Genomic DNA, 22,072 nt, shown 5'->3' on the forward strand with positions numbered 1-22,072 from the left:
ATATATATATATATATATATATATATATATATATATATATATATATATATATATATATATAAACTGAATATATATCACTAATTGCAGTGCATTGTGGAAAATCTGCCTGAAACAAGGTATCTTAGAAGCCATAATAATTAAGTTGTATCCCTTTTTAAACAGCCTGTGATGCAGCTCACTAGGGTTTGGCATAGAACAAGTGTCTGTGGTTTTGTTTGCATTAGGTTTGGATTAAATATGAATATACTGTTGGTCCATAAGGAACATGTGGGCATTACATGTGAGACACAATCCCCTTACGTTCCCTCTCGGTCCACTTCAAATCAATAAAGCCGTACAAGAGACAGCTTCTGAGATTGCAGCCTTGTTCTTTCCTGAAGCGTTAATCAATACAGTTAAAAAAAACAGTTTAAACAGCTGTTAATTCTTTAATCATTAGTCTGGTACTATTTAAGCATTTTCACAAAATGAACATCACAGGGTTGCCTTTGTTTTGCTGTGCATCTGTGCATGTGTGCCGATTGCTTATATGTATCTAACAGCAGGCTACAGGTGTTGTACATCACCAGGAAGAGAGAGACGTTCATTCTAATTATTTTCATATTTGGATGCAGCGCAATTGAATATTAATCTCACAGCGAGCCTCTTTACTTATTCTACGTATATCTAGAGCAAAAAATAGTGGAAAAAGGTGTAACGGTTTTGGCATGTCCCAGCAACCCCTAGTAATAATTCACAGCTGGGCTATACAGGAGTGAGCAGGATGTTTATGGCCGCTGCCAGTGCAGCTTCAATAAAAACTGATTTGGTTGAGAGACCCAGAGCCGTTGTGCCAGATCTCTACATGGCCCAGATGGAGAGACATTCCAGTTCTTGAGGTGGTGCAGTGTCAGGATTATTCAGGCCTGAAGAAACTGCAGAAAATCCTCTATATCAAAATGATGAACTGCATCAACCAAGACTAGCAGCAAACCCATTATTTAACACAATAGTTTGGAGAGAGAGAGAGAGAGAGAGATAGGAAGTAACTTGAGCAGTGCCTAATAATATGCCAAAAAACCTTTGGTTGGTTAGTGTTCATTGTGTGTCCTGTCCATAAAGTGCTTTTATATTTACTGTCATGAACCACTGAATCAGCCCACACACAGGACCCCAATAATAACTAACCCTAATCTCTTACTCTCAGTGGGACATCTCTATACAACACACTGTGTGGGTGTTTTCAGGCTGTTCACAGCAGAAATGGATACTCAAGTCTGAGGCTTGTTCACACAGTGCCAACAAACACAAAATTCCAATGGTCGTTAGGTATTGTTGGATCAATGTGTTAACCCTGACAGTGGTTATTGGGCTGTGTGAGCATGACCGTTATGTTTACAGACTATAAATACATCAGTCAGCTTCAGAGTGTTAGAAATGTTGGGGCAGTGTGAGCCAGCCTTTAGTTACAATTAAAGTGTCCCTCAGACTTGACGTAGACTCATAAAAAAGTGAATTGATTCAGATAGAGGCATTAACACTTTAGAGCAGGGCTGTCCAAACTCGGTCCTGGAGGGCCAGTGTCCTGCAGAGTTTAGCTCCAACCCTAATTAAACACACCTGAACCAGCTAATCAAGCTCTTACTAGGCATAGAAACTCCCAGTCAGGTGTGTTGAGGCAAGTTGGAGCTAAATTCTGCAGGACACCGGCCCTCCAGGACCGAGTTTGGACAGCCCTGCTTTAGAGAATATCTATGATGAGTTAGGGCTAAGGACATTCCGTGATCTGCAGTCTTGTTATAATCTGCCTATAATCTAATAACCTTGTTTTAAAATCCTGCCCAACAGCTGATAAACTACAATGTAGTTCATAGAATATTATACACCCTTGAAAGGTTTTAGAATGAAACTTATTTCTTCCCCTGTGTGCGACAAATGTAACTGTGGGGCAACGGGCAGTTTTTTTTTTTCGTGTATTCTGGAAATGTCCCCCGATCTTCAACTTTTGGGTTAATGTCTGCCCTATTTTATCACAACTTTTGGAACTGACGCTTGATCCTGATCCTTGTCTTTTCCTAAATGATGACTCTTTAGCAACCCTGACTTTAAAGTTTAAACCAAAAACGAACTTTCTTCTCGGGGTTAACAGCTGCAAAGAAAACTATTAGTTCTTGGTTTTCTCCTAATTCCCCATCAAAACAGCAATAGCTGTACTATTTTATATATATATTTATATTGTTTATTTGGAGTGATCCACCACCTTAATTAATACAGCAAAAATTTTAACTATTCTGCATTATCACTGGAACCGAATACATGATAGTGTGATTTCCATTATTAAACCTCAAGTGATACAGAAAAGTAACTTTGATTATTTTCTGGTCATTCTTTACAAAGCTAAATTATTCATTTCTTTCTTTACAACAGAAATAGTTAACAAAACAAAGATTATTGGAGTATGTGTTACAAGAAAATACTATTTCAGACTTAAAAATGGATGTGTTACTTGCCATTTCTTTGTAGGTGTTGGTGAAATTTACTAGCAATTTCTGAGTCAAAATTTGTTTCTACGCTAAATTTGTTTCACTGATTTTTTGATGAGCTTCCCAGTTTGAAAACCCATGCTTTAGGAGACATTTTAATCCAAACTGCCTTAAAAATAAGGAACATCACAAGCAATTTCTAATAACTAGAATAGTTTTTAATCTTAAACTCTATAAACTATAATGGATTTGAGATGCCAAGTTGACATAGTCTGTGAGAGACTTGAGACTTGACTTAGACTCTATGGCAGAGACTTGTCTGGTGCACAGCATTGAAACACATGTCAGCACTGAATATCCTTGAGGGAAACATGAGGCCAAGCAAAGAGACAAAAACATAGTCAACAGAGTATCATCTTTCTCGAACTCTTTTCATAGTCCTGACTAACAGAAATGCCTGCTCATCTAATTGTAGCTGTCCTGGGCTCTAATGCAAAAACGCCAGTGTTTCTGTAAATGTGTTCAGGTTACACTTCCTGTCAGAAACATAACTGAGATCAATATGAATGGCCGCATTAAGCGGCTAATTATTGCTGAGCAAGACAGTTCACCCTCCAACTTAGCATTTTAAACTTTAACAAACTTACTATTCTCCATAAAGATGCATCATTGAGGTAATAGCAGTCAAAACAGATCGAATAATCACACACGTTTTACGTCATGTTTATGAGAAGCTGGGTTACGGACTTGATGCCTCTTAGATGACTCAGTTAAATGGGTATTGTTGGAACTGCAGAATCTTCATTCAGGATGCATCTGTAAGCAATCTGCTGTACAGGCACTTTCTGTCCTCATTATTTGATGGCACACCCTCCAGCTCTAAATAGCTTTTGTGGGTTCGGGGCTTTAGTAACAGAACCTTGAGCCATGGGATCACAAGAAAAAGGGAGGGGAAAATCAGCCATATGAAAGAGCAAAGACATGCCTTGTTTAGTGAAAAGGTAACAGAACCTTGAGCCATGGGATCACAAGAAAAAGGGAGGGGAAAAATCTGCCATATGAAAGAGCAAAGACATGCCTTGTTTAGTGAAAAAGGTAGACAAAAGGGTCAGGCAGAATTGAACTGGATTGTACAGTGGTTGCCAATAGGCAGGCAACTCAGTGATAGTTATAAAGCTTATTAGGTTTTCCACAGTTAAAGGGATCGTTTACCCAAACCTGAACACTCTGTCATCATTTATTTACCTTTATGTCATTCCAAACCGGTATGACCTTCTTTCTTCTGAGGAACATTGTTTTAGTGCATTTAACGAAACAACAAGGGTGAACTATCCCTTTATGTACACTTTTATGTTTAAAACATCAATGGCCATACTGTAGATCATATGGCACTTTCTTTGTCTTTCAGTGCTATGGCAAAAGAAACATATTTATTGTGCCATTAATCATGAGATATTCAGACCAAATAACCACTGGAATATATTCGCCTAGCAGTGTTTGAATTAAAATGGTCCTTTCCATAAATCAATAAAGAAGCGGTCATGAGACACAAAGAATGATCATACTGTCACTGTAGAGCGAGAGTTGTGCCACCTGATCAGCGAGGAGCTGAAGCAATGAAGACAAAGAGAACAGTAGCCATTGTTGGATTAATAAATAGTTGAACTGCATGGAAAAGGAAAGGGATAGTTCACCCAAAAATTAAATGTCGTTCCAAACCAGTATGGACTTTACTCCTGTGGAACATTTTGTGTATTTTGAAATATCTACGTATGTCTGGAACCTACTTGTATGGAAAACAAAAGTTAAAACATTCTTCAAAATAACTTTTGTGTTACACAGAAAAAAGAAAGTCATACAAGTTCAAAACAACAACATTTTTGGGTCAAATAAATGTGTGGAACCAAAGATCATAGTGAAGGCTGGAAAAAAAAGTTTTGCTATCAGCCACTCCAATCAATTTAGACAGATGAATGTAGTTCCTTGCCTTGCTAATTGATTTTCTCATGTCCCAGTTACTCACAGTCATATGTTATGCCAAAATGAGCTATTTCGTTTTGCATATATAGCATTTGACACACACACACACACACACACACACTACTGTTCAAATGTTCAAAAAAGGTTGATGACATTTTTTTATGTTTTTGAAAGAAGTATCTTATGCTCACTGAGGCTGTATTTATTTTATCAGGGAAAAAAAGTAAAAACTGTGAAATATTATTACAGTATTAGTCCTGTGATGCAAAGCTGAATTTTCAGCAGCCATTGATTACTCCAGTCTTCAGCGTCGCATGATCCTTCAAAAATCAGTCTAATGTTTTTTTAATCTCCTTATCTTATGATTCTGAGCAGATCTTGGGCTTTATTGTAAATAGTTATCGTTTAAAATGTGTTATAAATAAAGAATAAAAACGAATTATTTGGAGCTCAAGAAACATTTCTGTTATTTTATTATTATTAAACTTGCGCTGCTTAAAATGTTTTATGAAAACTGAAAACCCCATAATTCTTTAAGGATCATGATTATTTATTTTGCTTATATTTATGGCGAAATGCAAAAGTCTTTACTGTCATTTGAGATTGTAGTAACAAGTCCCATGTGGCTCTGTCTTCTAAGAGAACTGAGATGCATTGAGTGCGGAGAGACCATGTCCTCTTCTCATGCAAGATGGTCTGCTTCCTTTCATGAGTTGCATAAATTTGGTTGTATTCAGTCAAACTGCTCATCCACAGAAATAATTTGAATGAATGTGAAACAGACAGAGAGTCTATTGAAAGAAGTAATGGGGTAATTATGAAGGAATCTGATAGATACTAAATTAAAATCCTTTTCAATGTTATTACATATATTTTTAAAAACGCCTTTAATGTCTGGCTAATTTAGTTCTGGATGTGTTTTACTTAGTGTCGGACAATTTCATTGTCTCCGTAATGACAGTAAATCCTGTCATTGTTTTAAATATTCAGCAGGATGAAATTCGTATGCGTAATGTTAATTTGAATTGCCATCGTTTGTTTTAAGAAATTAATTCAAACCTTCACAGGTATTGGCACGAATCGCAAAAAGCCTATAAGAGAGGAAGAGGTTATTAAATATGAAAAAATGGCCTTTCAGCAGTTATTGTTTGGAAGTGCAATTTGATTTCCAATCTCATTTCACATCATTGACATGGATGCCAGAGCTGTACGGTTCATGAATCCCAACCAGCTGCCACACAGCCTGCAGAAGGAAAAACATTTCATGTTTGTATAGAACTAGACTGTTTTCCACATTAGATAAAGCTCTGCTATGAGATGAGCATGTAAATATCGAGAAACACACAAATATAATGTCCTAAATCCCCTTCATCTCACACTATGAAAAATATGTTGGCCTTGTCAGAAAACACGTAAACAGCTTGATGATTGCTGGAGGCAAAAATTACATTTAAAGCTTGTGCATGCTGTGTTGTGTACAGCTCAAGCGTTGGTAATTACAAATGCCTGGATGCTTGATTACAAATCATTCAGCATCAATAACTCTGTCAAGTGTGACAAAAAAGAGGAAAATTCATAGACGACGCCTAAAATTCAAAACACTCTGGAGCAACATAAAAGAAATGCATTAAAAAAAATTTTTGATATTGATTCCAATTCCAGGTTTTCAGAATTGATTCAAAGAGCTTATTCCTGCCTAAATTTCTTGATTCTTAAGAAAGGAAAGGAGGCAATTTATGACCTTAAGGAGCATTCGCACAGAATGCATTTTTCCATTGGTTTTCTATATGCAAACTTATTAGAGACATGCCATTCTAAAAACATGGCTCTCAAGTTAAAAGTTCAGCTTTTAAAGAGACATGCATTGCATTATTTATTTATTTATTTATTGTTATTATTATTTTGCATTTTTTACCCCATTCCACTGCCTGTGTCTTGTGTTTTTCAAAGCAAAAGTTTTCTGTGTGAATGGCCCCTAACAGTGCAATATAAAGTACAATAAATAAAAAAATAAATATGCATAAAATAAATAAACCTATTCTTAGCAAGCATTCAGTCTATTCAGTCTTGAGTAGAAACTTCAATAATAAATTAGTTTTGCTCTATTTGAGTAAATGTGTGAAAATCCTTTTAAATATGAGTAAACATGAGAAAATTGTTGTGTGCTGTTGTGATTGTTTAGCTGCCATTTTTAAAAATCTGTATTTAAAATTAGTGTTGTTTATAGTGTGTCAGTCATGAACAGTTTTTTAACAAATCTGTTCTTGAACAAATACTTATAATACACAAAATGAAGCCACCAATAATGTAATGGTTTAACTTAAAGAGTCAACCAATTAATTGTGTAAAAGAATAGAATAAAAATGATTCAAAATCCCCGTTAAAGCTCTTCTGTAATATGTAGCAGTTTGACCAAAGTAATGAATGCAACTGACTTTCGATTCCCAGTTAATCAAAGAATCAATTTGTTTTCAAATCCACACCTACTATTTCCCCCTAAAAAACAATGTTGTTTTCTATTGAGCGAAAACAGTTGAATAAATATCATTCTTCTATTGCATTCACGTATGAAAGAACTTTATCTGCATCATAATTTTTTAAACGTGATGGGCTAAGAGGTCATAATTCATAAAGCTGTATCTGTATGTCATTGACCTTGTCATAACAAAAGATTAGCATTATTAACTTCACATCATTAAGGTCAAAAGCAGTGTGCTGTGTAATACAGCATAACTGTTCATATTTTCACATCAAATGCTGTTGATATCTGATGCTGTATCTGTAAACGACACTGCTGCCTATGTTTTTTTTTTATCATAAAACTGATCATAAAGTGCTTGCACTGCAGTACTGTGTGAGCTTGCATGACCGTAGCATTCCAGGTCACCTAAAGTCACGTCATCTGTCACCGCTGAGATTAAAGGGTTAGTTCACTCAAAAATGAAAATTCTGTCATTAATTACTCACCCTCGTGTTGTTCCAAACCTGTAAGACCTTTGTTCATCTTCGGAACACAATTGAAGATATTTTTGATGAAATATGAGGGCTCTCTGACCCTCCCATAGACAGCAAGGTAACTACCATGTTCAATGTTCAGAAAAGTACCAAGATGATCGACAAAGACGTCATCACGCCGCATCTGGGTCAGCGCCGCCACATGGTACTGTCGTGAACACGTGTCCAAAGTGACGCAGTAGAGACGAAAATGTGGAATGAAGTCGTTATTTTTGTTTTCTTTGCGCAAAAAAGTATTCTCGTAGCTTCGTAACTTTACAGTTGAACCACTGATGTCACACGGACTACTTTGTCGATCAACTTGGTACTTTTCTGGCCCTTGATCCTGGTAGTTACCTTGCTGTCTATGGGAAGGTCAGAGAAACCTCATATTTCATCAACAATATCTTAAATTGTGTTCTGAAGATGAACAAAGGTCTTACGGGTTTCAAACAACACGAGGGTGAGTAATTAATGACAGAATTTTCATTTTTGGAGAACTAACCCTTTAAGGAAATGCAATGACACACACACACACACACACACACACACAGAAAGACACACACACACAGACAGAAAGACTCAAACACCTACACAGCAGAAGAGTATAGACTGAATAGACTGAGTGTGTATTGGCTGTCAAACATATATAATATAAATCTTTTGGAGTGGATTTTGGAGAGAAGCCTAGCGAGAGGAAGAGGAAATCCTTTATTCTAATGGGCTGAGTTGACAGTTCTATGCTGTCAGTCCCTATAAAGACTGATCCCCTGATGTGGATGTGTGCTTCAGTGTTTGTGATGTATGAAGCCTATAGTTACCATTTCCTGAGTCCAATATTGTGGGAATGTAAATGGGAGGGGAAAGCAACCACCCCCTCCTGCAAGACTATGCCTGCATTCATCAGTGGATTAACCACATATTATATATCTGTAGCTCACTTTAGCTCATTTTCCTTAGCCATTCAAGTTCTTTTTAAGGAAAATCTTCTATGTTCATGTCCAAACAAGTCTGATTTGGAGCAATATTGAATGTTACTGTGCTGCTTTTAACTATATTGTAAAGTTTGTCAGTGGACAAAGGGAGGTGTGGCACAAAAAGATGAATGCAGGGTCTAAAATGAATTTACCTCCCAACGACAGACGAATTCAAATTTTTTTTTTTTACAAGACTTGAAATTATACAGTGACAATGACATGTTTTATTACAAGTTTACTAAAAATAGCTTAAAATGACAAGAAATATTTAATAATAATAATAATAAAATAAAAAAGTATTTTGCATCATCCTCATTATTATTATTAATATTATTGTAAAATATTTTTGTCCCTGTGGTATTTAGTTTTTTCTTTGATTTGACTCTCTCACATCAAAATAAAAATTAGTTTGCATTGTTACTACTACTACTATTATTGTTACTACTACTACTACTATTGTTACTACTACTAATAATAATATTAATAAAAATTCAGTTATTATTTTATCATTATAAAATACTGTTGTCCCTACGACAGTGGTATTATTTAGCGATTTTTTCACTTGCATGTTTATAACAGCACATGTCATTCTCACTTTAAGCATCCTAGATAATCCTGTGAAGATAAAAATTGTTACAGGACATTATAGTTGCAACAGCTATATGTATATGGCTTTGACTCGAAACTCTCACATCTGTCAAGGTCAGATGGTCCTTCTTTGAATTCAGGTTAAATCATGTCTGGCAGACTGACGAGTATCTTCATATTATTTAACTGCCAAAGGCAATCTGACATGCATTTGGCACACAGTGAGTGTTCATTTTACACTCCTCATGCATCATTCTTTCATTCTCAATTTATTAATGGCTCAGTCTCTAAATCCCTTAAAGCGCACTCCAGAGGTCAGCCATTGGCAGGCATCACTTCAGAGGGCTATTAAACATCCCTGGACAACAGTTTAAGCTGATAGTCTTTTACATAGAGCTCATAGTGTTTGTTTAACTAGCAGTTTTCTCTTTATTAAAGGGCCCAGAGATGGTCAGACAGGGTTCATCTTGTAACAAACTCTCATTCTGCTGCAACGGCACTTTCATTAATTGATAGAAAGTTACGAGTTAGCAGAATGTCTAAAGTGGACTATCGAAATAAAGTGTAACCGATGGTTTAAAGTTAAAATACCTTAATGATGTATTGGTTTCTTACAAACATGCAGCTTTTCACTTTACAAGATTTTAATAGATGGACTGGACTCTTGTAGATTATTATGATGTTTTTATCAGGTGTCTTACTCTGACGGCACCCATTCACTGCAGAGGGTCCATTGGTGAGCAAGTGATGTAATGCTACATTTCTCCAAATCTGTTCTGAACAATTCCTTTAAACAAGAATATCAAATCAAATGGCATCTGCTAACTACTACTACTACTAATAACAATAATAATAAATGTGCTCTAAAGTGGCCGCGAGTTATTTTAATGATGTACTATAATAAATTAATATTGCATTATGTTTAAAAAATGCGGCTCAGGATCAGTGTATCACAAGGAGATATGGGTTTGTTTTATAGACTCTGACATGTTGCAGAACCTGTCCACATGACTGCAACGTCTAATCAACATTTAAACATCCCTCCAGTAACCTTGAGCCTCATGTCAATGTGCTTGGCAAACGTAAGTAATGGTTTTTGTAATAGGTGATTAACCTCAAGGATCAAGGCTGCTTTCAAATTTAATCATATCTAGTCACGAAAGCCCACAATAAGCACAAATTCCTCATCAAAACACATAATTGCAAAATGCAGCGTTCCATGCACATGCAAGAGCTGCAGCGCAACGAAAAAAAAGTTGAGTTACTGAAGCGGGAAGCCGAGAAAAGATTGAGTCATCATTAGGTAAAGAAGAATATCCTCACTTATTACATGGCTCACTGCATACTTGATTCTGATTGGTCAGTCTTTCATCATATATTTTATATTATACAACTATGTATTAAATATATTGCCAAAGTTATAACTGACCTTTGTCCCTGGCAACCACGTCTCTTTCTTATCAGCCTAATAAAATAACTTAATAAATATTTCATGCCTTTTTTTATTTATTTTTTTATTTGATAGATAGTCATAAACTTGACAGTATAATCCACATTCAGATGATCATTATTGCAAAATAAACCTTATGTCATCCTTTATCATCAAAGCTATTTTTGATAATGCTCAGCACAATATACAGTACATGCTAACGTTCTTTCTTTTTGCATGGCTCTGAAATAGTCTGATAGTGTATGTGTTCTAATAGCATTAATGTGCATTAAAGCTAAAAGACTGCTTAGAAAAGAGAGAGAAAGGGCAAACAGAGTTTTCAGGGTTGTGAATTTATCCATGTGAGTGAAAGCGAAACATTCACCTGAGGTTGTTTGTTCAAGAGACGCAAATGCTGTGAAGATCGCGAGGAGGGAAACAAAAGGAAAAGTGTGACAGTACAAGCAGCAGAGAGAAGTTCTTCAGGCAAAAGATGCAAATGTTAAACAAATAAAACCTATTTTAAACCTGGTGATTATCTAATTGCAACACTCTGCAGGATGTCAGTTCTTGTGGGACATTCATGAAAAGGGGCTGGAAATTGAGTCTAGGTATGCTTGAGGCATTTTGTGTGGGATCCGTTGAAGAAATTGAGAAACAAAAATAAATGAGAAAAAATAGCGTTCATGTGATTTTATTTTCAGACACACTAGACTGAACTGGTGTTGAGAATGAACTATGTGAACAAATTATCTAGAAATATTTTGTAATACATAAACTAATGTTTGGAGTCAGTTTTTTTATTTATTTATTTTTTAATTTATTAAACAAGGATACATTAAATTGTCCAGTAGTGACAGTAAAGTTTTGAACAAAAAATGTTCAAATGTCAAAATGTTTAAAAAAAATTTAATTTCAAAATGTTTCTTGAGCACCATATTAAAAGGATTTTTGATTTATCATTTTGACGCTGAAGACTGGAGTAATGGCTAATAAAAGTCCAGCTTTGCCATCACGAGAATAAATTACATTTTAAAATATATTACAATAGAAAACAGTTATTTTAAATTGTAATACTACTTCATATTATTGCTGCTTTACTCTGTTTTTGATCAAATAAATGCAGCCTTGGTGAGGATAACAGACTTCTTTCATAAACATTAAAAATCTTACTGAGCCAAAACTTTGAATGATAGTGTGTATATATATTCTAAAAATGGTTTTCCAAACAGTCTGCCATTGGCTGGTCAAAAAGATAGCCCCGCCCCAAACTCACACCATTGGTTGAGCCACTGTTGCTGTGTGTGGAAGCTCAAACAAACAGAAGTAATACTTTGAAAGTGCAACAGAAACAAAGTGTTCAATTAACCTACAAATGGCTTACTTACAGTTGTCTCTCCATAACCAAGCTGGGACAGGAGACCGTATTTTACACACTTCATCTTCAAATATACTTGGAATTCTGCCATTTTCCTAAATATGTCAATTAGTATAGTTACTCTCACACAGACCACTACTGGCTGACATACTGTATGGCCTCTAGTTCCTGTGAATGCCATACGGGATGACCTCAGCAGAGGACGTTCACAGAGAGTCCTAAAAGGTCAACAGTTGCCCCACTCTCAGCAAGTGTTCTTTGACATTTACAGCACTTGCATCAGTAAATTCAGCCAGTAGTGTTCCTAACTCTCCTTCTAAATGTCTGCCTGCATAGGTGAGGCGGCCTTTACGAAGGACAACAACTGCCTGAACGCCGCCAAGGCCTGCAACCTGAATGACACGTGTAAGAAATACCGCTCCTTCTACATCAGCCCTTGTACCAGTAGAGTCTCAACCACTGAGGTGTGTAACAAGCGCAAATGCCACAAGGCCCTGCGGCAGTTCTTCGACAAGGTGCCACCGAAGCATAGCTATGGCATGCTTTTCTGCTCCTGCCCCACTGGGGATCACACGGCTTGCTCTGAGCGCAGACGTCAGACCATCGTGCCAGCCTGCTCCTACGAGGACAAGGACAAACCCAACTGTCTCTCCTTACAAGCCTCCTGCAAGACCAACTACATCTGCAGGTACAATAAAAGACACCTTGTGTTACGTGTCACAGAGTAAGGAGGAAAGGGTTGGAATGCTCACTGTACTGTTCAGTACAAGTTAATTATTTATTCTGTGGGGTGGATGATGTCTGAGAAGAGATGACAATAGTTGTAAGACTGCCGGACTGTCACTTGTGTGCTGGCTGAGTCTGTTTAATGAGGAGATGTGCCGTGTGGATTCTTGTTCATTCCTGCTTAATTGTTTTCAGATCTCGTTTAGCTGACTTCCTTACCAACTGTCAACCTGAGGCGCGCTCGATTTCTGGGTGTCTAAAAGAAAACTATGCCAACTGTCTGCTGGCATATTCAGGTCTTATTGGTGAGTTAACTCAAGCCAATAAATTTGATGTGCCATACCTTGCCAAAAAAAGTATTGTGGCAGTACAGTACATTATAGGGTACTTTATACCATGGTACTGAAATTCATGTGCTATGATTTTTGGACATGTTTCATGTCATTACCATAGTACCATAGAGTGCCATGAATCAGAGCTAATTTCAAAAATACTACTATGGTAAATGTACAGAAAAACATGGTTGTACAATGGTAAATGTCCAAAAAACGTGTTTGATGCATAGAAAGTTTAAGTGAAAAGCATTTATTTGACATAGAAATCTTTTGTAACATTATAAATGCATTTACTGTCACTTTTGATCAATTTAATGCATCCTTGCTGAATAAAAGTATTTACTTTCAAAAAAATCTCACTGACCCCAGCCCTGTTGAATAGTAGTGTATTAACAAAACAAAAACAAAAAATAAATCAATAACATTCAAAAACTAAAACCAATAATTACAGTATATGGACATATTCTGGTTTTCAGATGAATCATGTCCATAGGTAATGTGATGAACTATATGTAGCATTTGTAACTGGCCTCATACATCCATTAAATTACCTTGGGATAATAATAATAATAAAAGTCATAGCAAACATGCTTAGAACCGTAAAGGTAGTCCTGAGAAAATATTTATTTGAAAAAGCCACTTGGCTTAATATTTGGTATCTAATGATACTTTTAAGTGTCCACTGTGTATTCTACTTATGATTGTACATGGACTACAAATCTACTTAACGTAATGTTAAGGCATTATATATATATATATATATATATATATATATATATATATATATATATATATATATATATATATATATCCAGCAGGCTTTTTTTGATCAGGAATGTTTTCTACCCTAATGATCCCTGATGCTGTCTATAATGGCTGCTTGCTTGGTTTTGAGACACAGCAACTGTCTTGTTGTCTTGTTGTTTTCAACATATGTGACCTTTGAACTTTGCTCCTTGCTATGTGTTACACAGGTACGGTGATGACTCCGAACTACCTTCGTGCCCCTGGTATTATTAGCGTGTCACCTTGGTGTGACTGCAGCAACAGTGGAAACGGAAAAGCAGAGTGTGACAAGTTCACAGAGTTCTTCACCAACAACCGTTGTCTACGTGAGTAGACTTCATTCACAGCTGCTGTTGTGCTACTCTATATCATTGGTCACATGGCGTTCTGTGATGTCTGACAGAATTTGCCCATCAAGATTGACTCTAAAGCTGAATTCTGCTCTGTTGCGTGTTTGTGATCATTCACAGTCTGCACCAGTAAATCTGATCTCTGCGATTTGTGTTGCTGTGTGGTTCAGGGCAGTTTGACGGCAGAGAGACAGAGAAATCCCTCTTAAATGGGCCAGCTGAGGCAATAAAGCATTACTCAGGTGTCCATGGGCCTGGAAGAGTAGGGAAAGCATGCATTATTTTGTCAGGGAGTTATTCAAAAACATCCATTTAGATGAACCAGAAGCAGGGAGATAGACAGGGAGCAGATGAGAGGGAGGATTTGTCTACATGAGACAATGGCCTTTAGGATGACAGCCCAGATGGAATAGCAGTACCAACACAAGTCACGCCACATCCACACCTCATAACTGACACATTCTCATCTTTTGTGTTTACCTATAGAGAGAGAGGTGGAAGAAAAGTGAAAAGACTGTCCAACATGAAGTTCAAACAGCATTTTTCAGAATCAGCTAAATGTTTTCTTAGCTCTTTCTTGTTTGTAATGAACATATGCCATTATTTGTATATGACTGTGGGCCCATTACTGACATTATAGACAGCGGCAGGTCTACAGTATTAGAATGCATTTAGACCTAATGCACACATCACTTGTGTTTTGTTTATGTTCATTTAGTAGTTAGTGCAGGTTTTTGACATGGTACTGAAGTACCAATACTTTTTATACACCATGAGTGTTCATGGGATGGTTCACCCAAAAATGAAAATTCTGTTATAATGTATTAATCCTTATGTCATTCCAAACCTGTATTTCTTTCTTGCTTATGTGGAACACAAAATAGATGTTTTGAAAAATGTTTTAAAAATTGTAACTTTTAACTTTCTTGCCCAGGAAGTCTGTCTTTTTTTTTTTTTTTTGTCTTAAAGAAAGTCATAGAGGTTTAGACCGACATGAGAGTAAATAATGACAGAATTTTCTTTTCTGAGTGAACAAAAAAAAAATCAAATACAAAAAGTAAGCCTCTATTATCATATTAGGTTAAGTGATGAAAAACATCACATAGTTTTTAACATATTAAGTTACTTTCCTAACAAATCAGATGTAATTAATCCAGCGGTCTATTACTTGCCTCTTTAGCCTCTGAATCTGGCCACTTTTTTGATGCCCATCTAATAATGAACCAATAAGACCACAGCAACTAAAGATGTGTGAGAGAGAGCAAGAGAAAGAATATTAGCTTGTCTAAGAGTGTAAGAGTGGGTGCGGCCATTGGTCAATTTAATGAGTCTGGCTTCCGGTGTCATCTGCCTCCAGCTATTTTTAGCTGAACAAAACAGCTCTTTTTGCTTGCTTGATATTGCAAACTGGTGTTTCTTACCGTATTATTTGAATGTATTGTCTTAATTATAAACACACTGGTTTGTAGCACAAACAATTTTACTGTTTATTGCACTTTGTTATTCTTCTCGTTAGGAAATCGGTCCTTTAAGCCTTTAAATCTATATAATCTATCCAGAATTATGCTTAGAATATGCATCTGTTCTTATGAGAGCAATGCAATAATACAATAATGGAAAATGTGGCTTTATTAGTCTTTAACCCTTAAGAAACAGAATGAGCTTGCACGGCCTTAAAGGAAATCCAACCCTCACTCAATAATAAGGTCAGCCTACCCTCTTCTCTGTCAGTAGATGGTACTTAATACACATGCAGCTTATTCTTTACCTGAGTACCCATCAATAATCCTCTCTTGCCCTCTAATTTCTGTGGCAAGAGGTAAATAACAGACTCTAAAGTCAAAAGTGCTCTCGAGAATAAAGTCATTTAAAAAATACAGTTGAATCATAATGGCCTCCCCCGTTTTATCACCGGAAAGAACACAGAAACTTAGTAAGTAAGTGAAGGTCTTACTGCACTTACACACAGAGGCTAAGTGCCTCTTTATCAGAGTTCATCTGCTTTAGTATTAAGAGATGAAGAGAGAAGCTCTTAATATCAAAATAGGCCACAAATTCGATAGCGACATGTCAGTGTCAACTGTATTTTAAACAGGGCTGAATTGAGAATGCCTTTTGAAAATTAAACTCCAGAACAGTGTTGTAATTGTTAACTAAAACAATATTGAAATAAAGCTAAAATAAAATAAGCTTAAGAATTTAACCTTGAAATGTCAATTGAAATGTGAAATAAAATAAGTTTTTTTTACTAAAATAAAATGAAAACTGAAAATATAAATATAAACACTATTTCAAAATATTAATAAATACTATAATAATATAAAATTATATTAAAATACCACTGTTTCAGAATAGGAATTGAGGTGGCAAACAGATTACAAAATTGTAATATAAATTTCAATAATAAAAAAAGCAGAAAGCAGTGAAATCTCAAAATCTTCAAAACTAATCTTGATCTGAAATGGTCCACAGCGGTGGACATTTTGTAACTCTGTATGGCAAAACTAAAAACTGATCCAATCTGTGTTAATTGTTTTGACAATAATGAGATTTTTTTTTTTATTTTAGTCAAAATTGATGATTTCAATTTCCTTTAAATTCCAATTCAACTTCCTTGGGGCGTGGCTGAATCAATTCAAATTCCAATTCTGTGTTGCCAGTTCTTATATACTGAATTTTGCCCTACCATGATTACATTTTTTTTCTTTTTATTTCTGCATTATGCAGGCAATGCCATCCAGGCATTTGGTAATGGCACAGATGTTGGTGTGTGGCAACCCCAGCCACCCATCATGTCCACTCCACCTGACCCTTACACTCCACAGAGAGGACTGGACAGGACATCCAATGCACTGAATGACCCAGCACTTACCAATGACCTGGACAGTAATGCAGACCATCTCTACAGCTTCTGCGGAAGTCTGCAGGTACTGAAAGAAAACAGCGTGTTGTATTTAAAGAAATTATTTGAAAGTCACATCTTAGGTTCTGAAAGTCACCAGAAATAAATCTTTTATGTTGATTAGGAAAGTGCAGTGAAAAAAAGCTGTGTAAAATGTCGCCCGGACACCCAATCTAATCGCCTTTTAAACCACCATATTGACTATCTCTGATGGTGAACGGCAGCTGTCAGTCAGACACATGTCGCTGTTGGCCCACACAGATGGTTAAAGATGCACAGCCTACGTCAACTTTACAAACAGCCGGCAGTTTGTTTGGATGCTTTCAGGCTTTGCTAGGCATACGATGACGATACGATTTTTCGAGTCTCAGAGTGAGATGAGGCTTTACTTTTGATTGATGGGTGGGGGCTGTTGCGGTGATAACACACACATAGGGCCTCTGGGTAGAAATGAGATGCATCAAACTGCCAGAGCTGTCATGTCAGAGCTAATTGGCTGGCACATTAACATGAGGAACACCCTTAAGCAGGATATACCCACCCATTACAATCTCTCTGAGGGAGACATATCTTCACAAATCATCTGCAAATATAACTTCAAGACTGGCACACACGCGGCCTCTAAAACGACTGGCATACACACAGATAAACATCTTCAGAGGAATATTCCATGTTAAATATACTCTGTGGAGCATAAGCTGTTGACTAAAACATAATTTGTGACTCGTCCATTGTTGTAAAAAAAAACAAAAAGAAAAAAAAAAAGGAAAATGATGCACTTACAATGTAAGTCTATGGGGCAAGTGCACAGTACAGCACCATAATCTTCACCATTAAAAGCACCATAGTTCTTACGTATTTGTGCTGTTGTCTTTCACCGATTTTTTTTAAAATAGAAAATTGCTACCTTGGCTTAAAAAAGGGAAAATCTCTAAAAAGGAAATAATCAACACCAAAATTATAAGGACAAATCCTGAAAGAAAACACACACACATGCACAAAAAATAATAAAATAAAATAATAAAAGAATACTGAAATGATAGGGAGAAAAAAACACACTCAAGTCTCCAGTTGTGTGAAGCATTTATTTTATAAGACCAAAAATTAAGTTTTTCACCCAATAAATTGTTCACACAATTGGATACTGAGTTGTTAATGTTTAATATTAGTTAAACTTGGTTTACAGCCTTATAAAGATCCACCTAATTTTCCCCCCTAAGGATGATTGTAAGTTTATATAAACAAAAAGAAAATACAAATAAAAATCATATTTTAGACCTCTGAAGCACTTTCTTTAGTTATTTTCTTCGATAACTGACAGCATGCTACAGATGGTATTGATAAAGCTTAACTTGTATTTAACTTGGAAAATTCCCCCCCCCCCCCAAATCTGCAGCTCATAATACAGTTCAAATACAGAATACCAGATACACTCCCGCAGATATAGCACAACAATTCATCATATTGGAGTAATAACAATATTATGATTTATTAGTAGACAAGAGTTTCTTTTGTCAGATAGACTTCCAGGAAGGTTATTAATCATTCTATCCCACAATGCTTTTCGCAAGAATTAGCTCCATTCTCTCTCCATTGTGCAGCACCTTTATTATATTCCAGATTCTCTGAGGAATCACTTTATCCTTCCAACAAACCAACTGTATGTGTGTGTGTGTGTGTGCATGTGAAAAAAACTGGATAACAGCAGAGTCTCATGTAACAGGGTATTAAAATGTATTGGTGTGTCACATATTAATGCAGACACACTGGCCTCCTGCACACAATATTAACACACACACACAGCACATTGATTTGAGAAGAAGCAAGACCTTAGAGAGAGAGCTCTTGGCCACAGCGCTGTGTACGTGTGGTGTTTGTGTGTGGGCTGTGGGGCTCATTATCATAACAGTACATCTCACTCAGAAGACCTCTCTTTGAGGCCAATACTATATGACCTCTATTTGCCGTGGTGAATTACAGTGCTTTATTGAAGCTGTGCTTGACTTAGATCACACTGGACTCAGTTTAAAGTTGCTGGATGGAAATGCGTCAGTGTGAGAAATGGTTTATAACACAAAACCTTGAAGAGCTTCTTGCAAGTAATTGACTTTTCAGCCTGTATTTCAGCTGGCCTCTTTCTCTCTTTCTTTATAGGCTCAGAAACTGAAAAGTAATGTTACTCTGGATGTTCTTTGTGTGGTAAGAACCATACATTTCTACTCACCTATAGGACTTTCCAATGAATAAGAAGCTGTTCACTCAAGATGCATTCTATACATTTTTGTCTGTGTAATCATGCATAAGTGGACATTGTTGAACAATGCAACGTGTCTTGTTGTTGTTGCATCCCACTGTAAAAATTATGTTAACATAGGTTTTTTCATTACTTTAACTCATCAAAAAAAAACAGTTTCAACTTAATTTAAGTTATACTAGATTCAACTCATTTTTTTGAGTTAGTTTAATATTATTTAAGTTGAACTGACTTATACAGCCAATTTGATTATAAATTTTTTTCTGACGATCAGTATGTTTTTAAGGCTTTTTATTTTTTATTTTTACTCTAAAGTGGAAATGGGCTTTCATACTATTCGCGTTAAGAAAAAAACAACAAAAAAGTTGTTTCAAAATGCACATATTGCCTGAACTGTGACATTTTAAAGCTTATACATTTTTTAGGCTTAAACACAACTATAAAAACAAACAACCAGAAAATTGCATTGCCTCAACAAGATCAGAATGACTAACCATATGAAAACATGACCTTTCTCCACAGGATCCGCAGCTGAATGACCCCAGTAGCTTTAATGCAATAGCTCGGAGCTCAACTAGTGCTGCCTGTCTGGTGGACTGGACTGTGCTGCTGCTGTCTCTGGTCTCAGTTCTTCAGTTTGGGCATCTCACAGCCCCACAGATATTATAGCCGCTCACCGATCAGACCTGCTGCTGGACTGCTGCTGCCGCCTCTGTACCATACAAAAATGTTGTATTTTGAGTTTTTTCCACAAGTGGTTCTGTGCGCGCTGTGGTGTTTTGGTGTGATGAAACTATTCTTGGTCCACTTGCTTTTCTTTGTCACTTATCGGAGATAACGGACAAACATGGACATATCTGAACGTCAGTGGAAGGTCATCTAGGATTACTTCTGTTGTGAAAAACTTTCTGCAAACAGGTGTCGCCTGGACTCTTATATGTGGCAATTTTTTCTACCATCACAGCGAGACCTGGTTGATGATAGGCACATGGAGATGCAAGAACCACTTCTGACAGTGAAAGATTGACGCAGCTTCTGCATACTAGGGTGCTGCAGATGATAATTTATTTTCTCTAGGCTGATGCCACAGGAAAGCCTGCAAACTCCAGCTTGTACTCAAACAGTGTCAAGCAGTGCACAGAATTTTTTTTTTGAAGGCTTATCAGCAAAACCTGCTGCTCCTGTCTCTTATTGTAGAATGGACCTACAAACTCCATTCTCCCTTAAAGTGGCAGTGACTTTTTGCAGTGCTGCAGCTTGGATGATACAGTATGGGAAACGAACATCTGGATAGACACGACACTTTATCATGTCAAAACACTGGCAGGTTTTTTTTTTTTAATTCCTTTAAATTGGTAAATGTCACATCTATTTTAGTTCTCTTCCTCTCCAGCGAAACACCACCATAAGGATGAAAGCTTAGCATCGATTTGATTATTTTGGGAACTTTTGGGACGTGCCATTCATCCTGGATATTTACTTGTAAATACCATCTTTGTTTACAATTACCATATTATGCTTCTCAAAGTTTCTTTCTAATCTAGCAAACCTTTTCAGATGTTGTATCACCTCTGCTGTGTGAAATATGACTTCAGTTTTAGTGATGAAATAAGTAACTACGAGGATTGATACCACCGTTCAGTATATGTCAAATGTGCTGTATGTACATTCAGTGAAAACAGTTTCTTCTGCTCATCCGAAAGAAGTGCTCTCCAAGTATCATTTCTGCATTGTTGTTGTACTGGTTAGCTGTAAAAAGAAATATAAATATTTACGTACATAGAACAGGGCTGTAAGACATGCAAGAGCAAAGAGAATCTTACATTAAACAAACTAAAGAAGGCCTTTTAACGTATTTGTCTTTTTTTTTTCTTTAGTTTTTTTTCTTTTACTTCAGATACGTGAAAAAATATGTGTGAAGTATAACAGGGGTTCTCAAACAAGAGGTTTTTGATATTTTTTGACAAATAAATGCAGCCTTTGTGAGACTCTTTTCAAAAACATTTGGAAAAACCTGCTGACCCCAAACTGAATGGCAGTGCATGATACAAAAAGGTACAGTGTCAAAGCAAATATTTATACTAATGTTTTTAGAAAGAGGAATAAAAGTTTCATCATATTTGGGTGTTTATGGCATCAGAAAAAAGTTAAAACCCTTGAGCTCAAAAGTATTTAACATTGAAGTGCACATCAGATGGGCAGCATGTCTTGTTAATGTTTAACAAGACATGCTGCCCATGTCAGTAAAGTGTAGTAATGTGTAAAGACTATAAATGAAGAGCTCTTGGATTCTCATTAACAAAATAGGAGATAAACTAGGGTGGCCATATGTGCTGTTCATACGGGACACGTCCTGGCCAGGATTTTTATATTGCCTAAAACATCCAAAGTAGTTTGACCAATAACATGCAGGTATTGTATATAATCGACCAATCGTGGCTCGTGAGAAGGTAAGATCAACGGAGAATGATCAAAGCTGCGCACCGATCATTGAATGACACCAAAGTATCGCGAGAGCGATTCGAAAGCATAAGGAGCCATCTGCTCGGCTCTCTATAGCTCTCGTGAATGTCATACAATGATCGATCTGCACAGTGGAAACAGTCAAAACCTGGATATTTTAAGCAATATAGAAATTCTGGCAAGGACGCGTCCCGTAAAAATGGCACGTATGGTCACCCTAAGATAAACTGAATGTCTACTTCTCCTATGTATTAGCCCCATTTGATTCACTATGCCAGTATGTCTTTCACTGGCAAAAATAGTTATACGCTTTACACTTTACAACATTAAACTTGACATATGAACAGGATGCCATAAAAAGCTCTTGTGGTTTAGTGAGGTCCTGTCAGTTTGACTGATGACTCAAAAGTCACTAACCAGCTTAGCAGTCCTAAAAAAATCATAAACT

At 36.4% G+C, this 22,072-nt stretch overlaps 1 protein-coding gene across 1 annotated transcript in view; it reads left to right on the forward strand.

Annotated features, from left to right (window-relative positions):
• Window positions 1-21,000, forward strand: part of gfra1b (gdnf family receptor alpha 1b) — a 30,063-nt gene extending 9,063 nt beyond the window's left edge. Inside the window, exons 4-9 of the mRNA XM_016267123.1 lie at window positions 12,145-12,496; window positions 12,730-12,839; window positions 13,844-13,981; window positions 16,733-16,932; window positions 19,062-19,106; window positions 19,684-21,000. Coding sequence (XP_016122609.1) covers window positions 12,145-12,496; window positions 12,730-12,839; window positions 13,844-13,981; window positions 16,733-16,932; window positions 19,062-19,106; window positions 19,684-19,830 — 992 coding nt within the window. The 3' untranslated portion in view covers window positions 19,831-21,000. The remainder of the gene's footprint in view (window positions 1-12,144; window positions 12,497-12,729; window positions 12,840-13,843; window positions 13,982-16,732; window positions 16,933-19,061; window positions 19,107-19,683) is intronic.
• The last annotated feature ends 1,072 nt before the right edge of the window (window positions 21,001-22,072 follow it).

Source organism: Sinocyclocheilus grahami, unplaced genomic scaffold (assembly GCF_001515645.1).
Source record: "Sinocyclocheilus grahami isolate Dianchi unplaced genomic scaffold, SAMN03320097.WGS_v1.1 scaffold36.1, whole genome shotgun sequence".
Lineage (NCBI taxonomy): Eukaryota > Metazoa > Chordata > Actinopteri > Cypriniformes > Cyprinidae > Sinocyclocheilus > Sinocyclocheilus grahami.